Genomic DNA, 12,479 nt, shown 5'->3' on the forward strand with positions numbered 1-12,479 from the left:
GACGGATGCTACCCAATGAACAATACGTTGTCAAAAAGATCTCTAAAAGATATCTTGTTTCTGAAAATGATAACATGAAGAGACTTCTAAAAGATAACATAATGATGTCAGAATGTTAACCAATGCGCCGTTTTTTGAGAACAGAAAGATATCATAAAACTGATATCTAAAAGATTTCTTAAATCGGATATCTAAAAAATTTCTTAAACCGGATATCTAAAAAATTTTTTAAATCGGATATCTAAAAGGTTTCTTAAATCAGATATTTTTAAACTGCAACTAAAGATAAAAAAATAAAATAAAAATTCATTTTTAAAAAATTATTTTTATCAACAATAACATACAAAATTTAGGACAAATTTTTATTGATTAATTAAATTTAAATTAAATTATTTTATTCTTATTTGCCGCTGGTAGGTTTGAACCCGGAACCTTAGGATGACGAACCTTGTACTCTATCTGCTACGCCAATTTGACTTATCGATATGGGTACTTGTTATTGTCTTATACATATAATACCAATATGTTATAAACTGACGCAATTATATTATTTTTTATAAAAGCAATTAAATTTTGCAAAACATTAGAAATAAATAGCATTAATTTATTTACTTATTAATTTCATATTGTTAAATTTATCTTTTTCCATAGCCTTAATAATTTGATGGAAATTGCGATCTATTTTTAGCATTAATAGTTTGAAGCGTTCAAATGGTTAATTAGATGGTTTTTATTATTCTGTTTTTGTTTAGTACATGATAAATTTAGATTTTATGCATTTTTTATGCACAGTAATTGTAGGCAAACCGTTATTTTTGAAAACATTATCTTTATGATAATTTTTAAATAATATCAAATGGATTTCTCATTTAAGATATTATAATGTTATATATTTTATGAGTCAACTACAACGCGCATGGACGGCTCAAAAATTGGACAGCATTGTGATATCTTTTATGAGACATCAAGCTGATATCATTTAGTTGATGCTATAAAGATAACATTTTCAAGAAACTTAAATGAGACTCTTCAATTAGATATCTCAAAGACCTCTTAGTGTTGTCTGATTTCTGAGTCAACTACGACGCGCATGGACGGCTCAAAAATCGGACAGCATTGTGATATCTTTTATGAGATACCAAGCTGATATCATTTAACTGATGTCATAAGGATAACATTTTCAAGAAACTTAAGTAAGACTCTTCAATGAGATATCTTAAAGACCTCTCTTAGTAGACGTCTCTGGTAAATGTTACCATTTTGACATCATTTCCAAGATATCTAAATGTTTTCTTAAAAAAGTTCTCTTAGGCCCGGTTCCACAACTCACGGTTAACTCGACTTAACCGAAGTTCAACTCGTTAAACTCGGTTTATCGCATTTATGGCGTTCCACAACTGACTTAAACCTTCGTTAACATTCACTTGCCTCGGTTAAAGATAAACCCCCGATGTTGGGCGTTTAACCAATTTAACCGAGGTTTACGACTGAGGTTGGCGCCACTGGAATTACCAACTTTTGAAAGTTTTACAAATAACAATCTCTTTTGGGGTTATGTATTGCCGTGTGCTTCGTGTGTTGAATTGAGGAAAGGGAGTATTGTATTTTACAAAATATATTGGAAAGTATTCCTAAGATTCATTGAAAGTTTATATAAAATATGGCCTTTGCACATGTATTATCGTCATCAGACGATGAAGGTTTTGCTGATATTATTAATCGAAGAGTACGTAATGTTAGAAGACGATTTGCTCATTTTCACGAGTTTGACGATGTAGATTTTCACGCTCGATTTAGATTATCGAAAGAATGCGTTACTGAAGTGTTGGAAGCTATTGAACCCGAAATTTCACATCGAACACAACAGTAAGTATATATATATGCAGCATTACAAAATAGCATTGTAACTGGAGTATTTGTTATTTACAAAGCTGTCATTCACGAATAGTATTTATTGATTGTTATTGATAATAAAGATATAACAGTAAAAAGTACAACTGCAGTAACGCAAACAAATTAGTTTTTACTATTGAGAAGTATATATTTATGTTGCTGATACATAAGGACAAAGTGTTTAGTAGTTTAATTTTTTTTATATTATACTTATAATTTATGACTGCTATTTATTTATCAGGAACAATGTTATTTCTCCCATGAACCAACTGCTCCTGACGTTGAGATTTTATGCTACTGGCAGCCACTTAATATCGGCAGGTGATTTTTCTGGAGTGAGCAAAACGAGTGCTCACAGAATTGTCCACCGTGTAACAAATGCTATTGCTCGTCTTCGGCCAAGGTTTATAAAATTTCCTACTCTTGCGGATGAAATAAAAACCGAGCAAATAAAATTCTTTGACATTGCACGATTTCCAAGAGTTGTGGGCTGCATGGATTGCACTCACGTAAAAATCCAGTCATTTGGTAATTAAAGTTTAAACTGTGTATATCATCGATATTTAGGAGTGAACGTCATATTAACTTTCTTGCTATTATAGAAGTGTCAATAATTATTATAAATATTTTCAGGTGGAAATGATGCAGAATACTTCAGAAATCGAAAAGGTTACTTTTCGATCAATGTCCAAGCGATTTGTAACGCTAACTTGGAAATAACGGACCTTGTAGCTCGTTGGCAAGGATCGGTGCACGACACCACAATTTTCAACAATTCCAGGATCCGTGCTCTATTTGAGGCTGGAATGTTTGGAGATGCCCTACTCTTAGGTGATGGTGGTTATCCTGTTCGGCTCTATTTAATGACGCCTCTACGCAATACAGAAACTCGTGCACAGGAACTTTATAACGAGTCGCTTATTAGAACACGCAATACCATTGAGCGTGTGTTCGGAATATGGAAAAGACGGTTTCCAATTTTGGCACTGGGTTCTCGATTTTCTAAAGTCGAAAGAGTACTACCAGTCATTGTAGCAACTGGCATATTACATAACATTGCCCGGCGTGCTAGAGATCCATTACCACCAGATGATCCTGCATTACAGTTGCCTGCACCGTGGGAAGAAATTTTGGAACAGGGAAATGTACCACTCATGAATGATGCACCTGGTAATGATAATCATATACAGAACATACTAATCAACGATTATTTCCGCAGGTGAGAATAAAAATCTCTTAAGACATTATTTATGTACGTACTATTCTTATATGTAGTAATGTTTAATTATGATATCATTTTTCAGCTTGCTGTAGAATAAATAACCCTCTACTGTGGGAAAAAATTAAAAAATATGCTGAAATTAATTTTATGCATATAACGGTGCATTTCAACATTTGTACAGAATTTGTAACAATAAATTTGAATATTTTTTCTTAAAATATGAAATGTAAAAGTGTTTGCTTCTTAAATGGGCTCACATATATAGTTATGCACGAAATCATGTACATTATACTTTTTACACTTGTATACTTATTTTATTTAAATAAACGTTCATCTTGAATTATTCTGATACTTCCTGTAGATAATAAGAATTACTGTAAGGTTATCACGGGGAAATAAAAATTCAAGAGATAAAAAAATACTAAAGTTTTATTTCTCATATGATTGTAGTTGCTTTTTTAGAAGTTCAACTTCAAGTTGTTCTTTTTCCAATTGTGTTTTTAAAATTTGCAATTCTATTTCAGATCTTGCACGCAGATCCTCCTTCATCATCTCAACTAATTCCGCTTTAGATTGAGCTAAATCATAAAAACATTGGTTGCGTCTTACAGCACTTATTACAGGCATTCTCGTCTGTCTTCCCCGCTTTACAATTTTCTTTTTTATGGTCGAACCTGCAGGGTTTGCCAGATCTTGATTTTGTTTAGACGATGTTTCTATAGCTGCCTCTACATCAATATATGAAAGATGGTACGAATTTGAAGCTCCTTCATCATCGCATACTGGATTTTGTAATTCACTACTCTTCTCCGATTGCAGCATTGCCGGGGTCCAATCAGTCCAATCCGTTGATAAACCTGCTTCATCGAGTGCCTGTGAATAATAAACACATTGTTATTAATATTGTTTTGTGTAGTAATATATTTGGAACATCAGGAATGCCATTCTGAAAATATTGACCAACAGTCATCGATTGCGATAAGCGAGTACAGAATAGCACTCCCGAGATAAGAGTATAGAAACAATTTTCAATGTACATACTTCAACCTCGAAAATCACATCGTCATTGTCATTTGCATCCAGCTCATCCACATTAACGTTATCTACGTTAATAAAAATAAGTTTGTAATTATTCTAAATTTTTCAGATTCCTGTTCCGTTTCAGAAATTGATGTTAAGGCTTTTATACATTATATACATACAATGTATACAATCTATTTATAATTATCTTAAAACATATATACCTGCTACTGCTACATTATCGCTGTCGAATGGATTTCGTAAACCATCGATCGATGGTTGAATGACACATTTAACTTTTTCGGCTATCGGGTCGTCATCAGGAATAGTTGTCTTTCCGCCGCCTACACGTCAATTATTAATTATTATATACAATGTGCTTATATATACAATATGTTCATATTTATATATGTTTATAATAAATATGCTTAAATACAATACCTGTTGCAAAAACTTCTTTACGTATGTCCGCAAAATGTTTCCGAGTTTTTTTTTTTTAAATTGTCCCAGCAACATTTTAGAGACGTCACATTTCGGTTTGCTTGTATGCATCTGCTATTAAATTCACGACTTATATCTAACCAGCACTTCTCTTTTTCTTTGACAGTTACAGCGTCAGTTTGCTTGTTTTCAATGATATGTTTTTTAGTTTCGATGATTTCAATTAAGGTTATTTTTTCGTCTGTCGAAAAATTCGGCAGCCGCTTTTTATTTTGATTGTCCTTCATGGACAATTTTTTATTACACGACATTGCACAAGACACGATTACACTTTTATAATCTTTAGAATTAATTTATAGAAAAAATAATCACAGCTGAGCTCTTTACCGGCACGCTTTTACCTCTTCTTTGAAAAATTTCAGTTAACCAATCATAGTTCACATTTAAGGAGAAAGAAGCATATGTTTAAAGTTTCAGTGAATAGGGTATAGGTTTACGTAACCTATGGTTAAAAATGAGTTGTGGAACGCGATACAGGTTTAACGTCGACGTCAACTTTAACGGCCGTTCAGCTAAACTCGGGTTAAACTAAAAGTTGTGGAACCGGGCCTTAAAGTTTTCATTCTGACAAGCGTGTTGTCCGGGTAGAAGCTGCTCTTGCAACAGCGAAAAAAGCATCGCATCTCGCTCGGCAATTAATACCTGCTATTTTTAAACCTGAGGCAATCGTAAGGTCAACGCTGAAAGGCCAAAGTCCCAGAATAATCAAACTCCAAAATGCACCGGTACAAGTGGACTGCTTACACGGTGTTGCAAAAGACGGCATAATTGATGTGTTAATAATTTTATATCAATACATTATATTTAATATAAAAGTGTGATATTAAAAAAAATGTTTATACTTAGGAAAAATGTAAGTTTTATATAAAAGGTTGTTCTATGATTTATAGGTTTTTCAATAAAGTTTGCTCGAAAGAAAGGTTAGCCTGAACAAAGTGTAAAAAAAATTGAACAGCCCATGACGCATAAAGTTGGAGAACAGACAAGCAGCAAAAAATTAAAATATTTAAAGAAAAATAAGTTTTTTATACAAAATGGGTGTGCAATATTACAATAGTAATATCGAGTATGTATAATACACCGTGTAAATATGCATAAGTATATAATAAATAATATTTTTGTTACTTGTATATATGTATAATGTAATTAAGATTTCGAAAAAAATCTTATAATTAAAATAATGTATTTTTCGCATCAACATGTAGAATGGACCGCTTGACGCAGTGGAAGGGGATCCGGATGAATAGAATTAGAGGCAGATAGGTTACAGTTTCGTTCTTTCTCTTTTTAGTAAAATTTGATTAATTCGTGTAGTTACATCACAAACCAGCGATGAAAGATGGAGAGAGACGGACTGCAACCTATCTGCCTCTTGCTCTATTCGCCTGGCTTCCCTTTCCACTGCGTCAAGTGGTTCATTCCTCATGTCGATGATTTTTCGTAAAGGTGATCATGTCTGTTAGGATTAAATGAGATATACTTATGTCTGATTGGATCTGAGCAAACATAGATTATTGTTGTCATATCTGACCATATCCGCTAGGATTGGATCAGATCTCGTCAAATCTTTTTGGAGCTGATTAGATAAGGCCAATATTTTGATCAAACCAGATCTGAGTGATCGGATCTGCGGGGTCAATTATAAATCTTTTCTCTAGCGTGAACTTGTGAAAAGTGAAACAATGAACCTCAATCAGTGAAAAATAAAAAGATTAATTTGTATTGTTCAACATGGCAACTGCGTTTTTTATTATTCTTTAATAAATATCAAAACCAAAACGATCAAAATCAAAATAATAATCAAAGTAATTTCCGCGTAACAAGAAAGATATTAACGTATAGTAACGCGCAAAATTCGTTCGATATTCTGGAAAAAATGTTTCAATATATGTACAATTAAGTAATAAAAATTTATGTATTATTGCAGTGCTTGAGCCTAGTTGCCCTTTTCGAGCCGATTCCCGAACGCGCCGCCTCCTATGCTCCCACTACCGCGCGCGGCCTTGACGGCCGAGCCGCCGATCTCGCCCGTACGCTTTGTCTCAGGAGCAGCTCTGTATAAGAAATGGTGCCCTGCACCACAAAATTCATTAAAATTACTCTAAGTAAATAATTTTTGTTTTTATAAACAAAAAAGTACTAACTTTTTTATTACTAATTTATTTTATATGTAGTAAAACAATATGTAAAAACATAATATATAAATTAGAATTTTGACAATAGTTTAATTTCCACATCACCCGTGAGGTATTATTATTAATGCTTTTTTTAAAGTGGTTTTCTCAGTAGTCCTAAAATCCACTAAAAGATGAAATATAATATATAGCTTGGCATTCTTCTAATTTTCCTGTCGTTTTTATATATCTTACAATATATAAAATTCTGTTTTCCTGCTAAGCTGTATATTATATTTCATCTTTTAGTGGATTAGGCCCACTGGGGAAACCACTTTAAAAAAAACGCATCAATAATAGTACCTCACGGGTGATGTGGAAAACTATTGTCAAAATTCTAATTTACATATTGTTTTTACATATTGTTAAACTACATAAAATAAATTAGTAATAAAAAAGTTAGTACTTTTTTGTTTATAAAAACAAAAATTATTTACTTAAAGTAATTTTAATGAATTTTGTGGTGCAGGGCACCATTTCTTATACAGAGCTGCTCCTGAGACAAAGCGTACGGGCGAGATCGGCGGCTCGGCCGTCAAGGCCGCGCGCGGTAGTGGGGGCATAGGAGGCGGCGCGTTCGGGAATCGGCTCGAAAAGGGCAACTAGGATCAAGCACTGTATTATTGCATACTTTTTGACAAAAAAAGTCCGACTTTCTTTGTAAATTAAAGTTAACTTATTGGTCTTACGTAATAAATACTTTTATTATAAATTAAAATGTTAATTCAAAAAAAAATCAGACAATAATCTTTCGTCAAGACAAATGTATGTTTGTCATTTTGTTATTATGTATGTTTGCCATCTTGTTATGAATAATTATTTATATAATATTTTATATTTTTATATTACATCAGTATATTGCAATTAATTATACAACATAGCATAAATATAATTTTTCACTCAGCATCTTAAATTAATATAATATATACTGACAGTGACGTTAAATAAGAATCTATAGTAATGGAGTAATTAATTTGGTAAGCATGTAAATTAAGAAAAAACATTAAAATTTAACAAATTTGTTATATTTTTATACTCACTTTATAATTTCTGTGAAAATTACTCATTCTGTCGTACAACATAATAAAATATCAATAAACATTTATCAGTAAAGTCTTATTTCTCTGGATCTTTCTATATTAATTAGTTCTACACATCACTTTTTTATCCATCATATAACTAGTAGTAAGATTAAGGGAATGCTGGAGTTGTCTGTTTTACCAATAAAAAGATAGTAATTTTTGTTTAACAATACCTTTTTATTTCTTTTATAGATTTGGAAATCCTTCTCAAGAATAAAAGAATACGCATTGCTATCAGTCTGTGGAGTGGAATTTCCTCCAAAAACGAGAAAAAATTGTTAATTTGCTGTCACATCATAACAATATGTTTGCTTAATATAAAAGATCTACAGTTTGTACCTATGAAATTCGTATTCACAGACTAGTAGACGACGAGAGCAGTGTCGAGTTTCGAAAATTAGATTTTAGTGCCTAATTGAGACGAAATTGTGAAACGAAAATTTAGGTTATATACGCGTAAAAAGTCGATAAGTAGAGCAATAAAAAAAAAATTTTTTTGTCCTCGATATAAAGTCCAATTCACAGATGGATATTAATATGTGTACTTTAATTCTGGAAAAGGATTTCCAAATTTATAAAAGAGATATATACGAATTTATGACTTTAATTTATGACTAAAATAATATCTCATTAATGATGTGCATGAATGACTCTACATTATCGACCTCGATCAAGTTTAAGAGGCAGTCCAGAATCGCCTTAAAGTTACTAGATATATTGTATTCATATTTTTGACTTTTAACTACCTCGCGTGAAGGTTAAAAATTTCCATGAAAATTGACACTATTTTTAAGCAAATCGAAAGTTTACATGAAATATTTCACGTTTGAAGAATTCATGCTGACGATTAACCGAACCTAACCTAACTTTACAATCATTTGTTATATTTAATTGTATTATATATTATTATATTACATTATAACTATAAATTTTGGTTGCTTGATACTTATTAATATATTATTCATTACATTTTTATATTAATAATTTGTATAATAGAAATACTATTTTTCATTTTTCCCTTTTTCACATTTCACTTTTCATTTACTTACCAGTGAAAAGTGACAAAGATTCATGATCGCTGCCCTGATGAGATCCATTCAGATCTCTTCCATTTTTTCCCGAAAAATATTAAATATGGTACTTTCTTTAATCTGTTATTATTTTGTTGCATCCTATCGTTCCATCATTATGGACAAACATACTTTTTACATTATGCCATGACATTGCATATCTATAATGTCTCAAAATAAAGTCATAAATGTTTGCAAGTCATGTTACTTTGTAACTAGTATAACTTTCCAATAATGAGAAAAAGAAGCATGAATTTTTCAGTTTTATATAAAAGATCGCAATCACAGTTGAAATATTTGTATAAATTGTCGACTAACAAGTCGTATCACGGGATAAATACAAAATCCTAAAGCGATCATGCTACAAAATTGTAAAATCATGCATTTTCTTGTTATCAATGATGCATTGTAAGATGCAAATTGTAATAAAGATTTAAGGAAGCATACATTAGAAAGTTGCGATATAATATTAACTAAAAGCGTATAAAATGTTGCAACGTTATTCAACAGATAAAAAGGTACGTATCTTGCACATAAAAATATATTTAAATTACAACAAACATTATATTAACAATTATCTTATATTACAAATAAAAGAATGAGACAAAAGTATCAAAAATTGATAATTGTGATTAAAGGAAGTCTATATAATATTTATTTCCCCGTGACTAGACTTGTTAGTCGAAGATTTATGCAATTATTTCAACTGTGATTGCGGTCTTTACGTCATGCTAATTAAATGCAACACACAAATACAAAGTAAAATTTCTAAAAGTTTTATTTTTTCTTCTACATATTTTGAAACATTATTTTTAAAATGCGTTCTATGTTAAAAATTATATTTTAACTATATGTTTTTATATTGTAACTGTTTGTATAACATTAATAAATTTATATTAGATTTTTTATATAGATTTAGCTTGTCGGGGAAGGCCTAGGGCGAAAAAAGGCTCAGAGATAGCAAACGTGATTGCGGGTTTTAACGGTACAATTTATTACTATTGTAAACGATGGATTTAAATCTTTTGAATTTGGCGGCAATTCCAGAGGAAGAGGCAGGGATTCTACCAATAAAATGTCGAGAGCGCTTCAGCACTAAATTAATTTAATTTCGCTTTATTCCACAAAGGTTTTCGCCTCGACCGCCGACCACGCGGCCGTTGGACAATTTCAAAATGGTCTCCGCGATCACGCAAACAGGTCGTGACCGAACAAACCCGGCGCTGCTCCGATTAACCGGCACTACCGCACCGCTCCAGTCCGCTCGCCGTCGTACTATCAGTCCGGGCGCAAACCTGACGCACCGCGACTTCTACGCGCACAAACTCCTGGACAACGCACTCCGAAAATACCGGAGCACCTGCTCCAACCGGACGCAACTTTCGCGGGCAAAAGACGCCACTCGCTTCCTGCGTATTCGTTTTAAACCTCGCTTCCATTACTGCCAATCCAGGGAAAACAAAGTTCCGTTTCTAACTCGCCTAGTAACTTAAGTTTCCCCTGAATTCCCTTACACTATTTTACATTATATTAAGTTCGCGAATATTTACAGCGGTGTGATGTATATACAAAAGTCTGGTTACGCGTTATATACAGCATTGTCTTACAATGATCAGCAACGGTGCGCGTGACAGCCAGCCGATCAGCTGTTCGGTCTGGTGGGATGTCCGCGGTGCGCGGTGCGGCGGGCGGTGCGCGTTTCGAGTCCGCTGCTCGGAGTTCGACAACCGGCGGGTGCGCGGCGCGGGAGCGATGCTTTCGACCCCGGGTGTTCGGTGATTGGCGAGCGCGCGGCGCGGAAGCGGGTGTCTTGCGTTACCGTGCTTTCTTAGAATTGCTCCAGCAATTCTGCGAATCGCGGGCTGGTTTTCAGGAACGGCGTCGGCCCCGAGTACGCTCGGGGGGAAACGGAGAACACTCCGTGCCGGTTACCGGGCCGTGAGGATGTTCGGTAAGGCCGATGATAGCTAGCGGCCGGGAGCGCTCGGCGGAGACAGAGCACGCTCTACCCCATGGTTTTGCCAGCGTAGGAAGGAAAGGAGGCTGAGCTCGGCCGAGAACTCTCGGCGATGACGGAGAACACTCCACCGTGGATCGTAGCTCTAGGTCTGGCTTCTCGTCGGAACGGATTCGGACGGGATGCGAGAAGTGAAGATTATTGCTGCCGGGCGGCCTTATATATGGTCCCCGGCAGCTGCTCGGAAATCTTCGGGGCTCCTCGGCCTCCTCTCGGTAACATCTCCCCTCGGGCCGGGATGCTGGCTCGAGAGGAGGGAGGCGAAATGCCTCCGAGATGCGCGTTATCTCGGTGGCGTGAAGTTCTTATGGCGGGCACGCTTTGCCCGATTTTCGGCCCGGCGGGTGGTCGGCCGGGCCGCGCGGTTGTTGTTAGCCGCTTAGGAACGCGGTTCGTTACAATTTATTTCTATGAGCGTCTCCAAAATCCCAATCTTAAGTATAGGTAAAGTAAAGGGGAGGAGTTTTTAGTGGGTGCAAGCCCCACACTACCCCCACCGGACGGCCGATGAGGTGTGCGTTAGGCATTTTCCCCTCCCTCGTAAAAAAAACTACATTTTCATTTCGTGAGAAGATAAGTGCAAGGAAGATTTGATTCGATCTTCGAGCTTTCCGCGTGTTATATGTCATAATTTAATAAATTGTTTTATTAATTTAAAAAACGTGTCGATTGCTTAAAACAGTTGTTACTTGAGCGACCGAGAAGATTATAAGAATGAGCGAGACTGCAAGAGAAACGAGCGAGATAGGAGTAACAGCAAGGATTGGATCCGATCCTCGAACCTTCAACGTTCAGCGTGTTGTTATTCTCATCTCGCTCACTTCTGTTATTGTCTCGCTCGCTCTCCAGGCTCTCTTGTTGTCATCTCGCTCGCTCTCATTACTTTCTCGCTCGTTTTTATATAAAAATTGTCGCGTTATCATTCCCTCGCTCTTATACCTTTCCGTTCGCTCATATAACTTATATATTTAAAGACCGACGATTAGAAACTAATTATAGTATAATTTTTTAAATTATATATTGCTCTTTATCATATATAAATTATATATAATATATGTATAACTATATATTTATTTAATTATGTGTTAAAAAAAACTTAACTCGCTGAAAAGAATCTCGCGTGTCTTTCTACATTAGGCGCAAGACACTGTAGCATCTTTTAATTACAATGTAATTAAAAATACAATACACATTTATCTCCTTTTTTAAATAAAAATAGCATTATATATAAATTGAAAAATTAAAAAGTGACTATTTCATAATGCTAATGTTAAGCCGAAGCAGGCGTGTACCCATACAGCACAAAAGCTTGCAGCAACATTGCTGCAACGTTGCAACATTGCATATTGCGATGTAATGTTTCAGAAATATTGCAAAGACATTATTTTACAATATTACTTCAGCAATGATGCAGCAACATTTTAAAATATTATTAAAATAGTGAAAATAGATAAAATTAATATTCAATACAGTTTGAATAAATATATTACAGTAACTTTT

The 12,479-nt window shown here is 34.3% G+C and overlaps 2 protein-coding genes across 2 annotated transcripts; one reads left to right on the plus strand and one right to left on the minus strand.

The window, feature by feature from the left end:
* Nucleotides 1-1,265: 1,265 nt before the first annotated feature.
* On the plus strand, nt 1,266-3,327 carry LOC105829136 (putative nuclease HARBI1). Its single transcript, XM_012667792.3, has 4 exons — nt 1,266-1,866; nt 2,135-2,421; nt 2,527-3,112; nt 3,198-3,327. The coding sequence occupies exons 1-4, from the start codon at nt 1,661-1,663 to the stop codon at nt 3,205-3,207; spliced, it is 1,089 nt and encodes a 362-aa protein (XP_012523246.1). The 5' UTR covers nt 1,266-1,660; the 3' UTR covers nt 3,208-3,327.
* Nucleotides 3,328-3,526: 199 nt separating this feature from the next.
* On the minus strand, nt 3,527-4,480 carry LOC118644528. Its single transcript, XM_036283207.1, has 3 exons — nt 4,360-4,480; nt 4,157-4,218; nt 3,527-3,988 (listed from the first exon to the last, which is right to left on the minus strand). Exon 3 carries the CDS (start codon nt 3,935-3,937, stop codon nt 3,545-3,547), a length of 393 nt encoding a protein of 130 aa, XP_036139100.1. The 5' UTR covers nt 3,938-3,988; nt 4,157-4,218; nt 4,360-4,480; the 3' UTR covers nt 3,527-3,544.
* Between the last annotated feature and the right edge of the window lie 7,999 nt (nt 4,481-12,479).

This window comes from Monomorium pharaonis, chromosome 2 (assembly GCF_013373865.1).
Source record: "Monomorium pharaonis isolate MP-MQ-018 chromosome 2, ASM1337386v2, whole genome shotgun sequence".
Taxonomy (NCBI): Eukaryota; Metazoa; Arthropoda; class Insecta; order Hymenoptera; family Formicidae; genus Monomorium; species Monomorium pharaonis.

Excerpts from the sequence above, each read along its gene's own strand:
- LOC105829136 (XM_012667792.3), top strand. The coding sequence starts at position 1,661 with ATGGCCTTTGCACATGTATTATCGTCATCAGACGATGAAGGTTTTGCT. Across the intron at positions 1,867-2,134 it reads ATTTCACATCGAACACAACA|GAACAATGTTATTTCTCCCA; the intron begins GTAAGTATATAT and ends TTTATTTATCAG. Across the intron at positions 2,422-2,526 it reads CGTAAAAATCCAGTCATTTG|GTGGAAATGATGCAGAATAC; the intron begins GTAATTAAAGTT and ends AAATATTTTCAG.
- LOC118644528 (XM_036283207.1), bottom strand. The coding sequence starts at position 3,937 with ATGCTGCAATCGGAGAAGAGTAGTGAATTACAAAATCCAGTATGCGAT.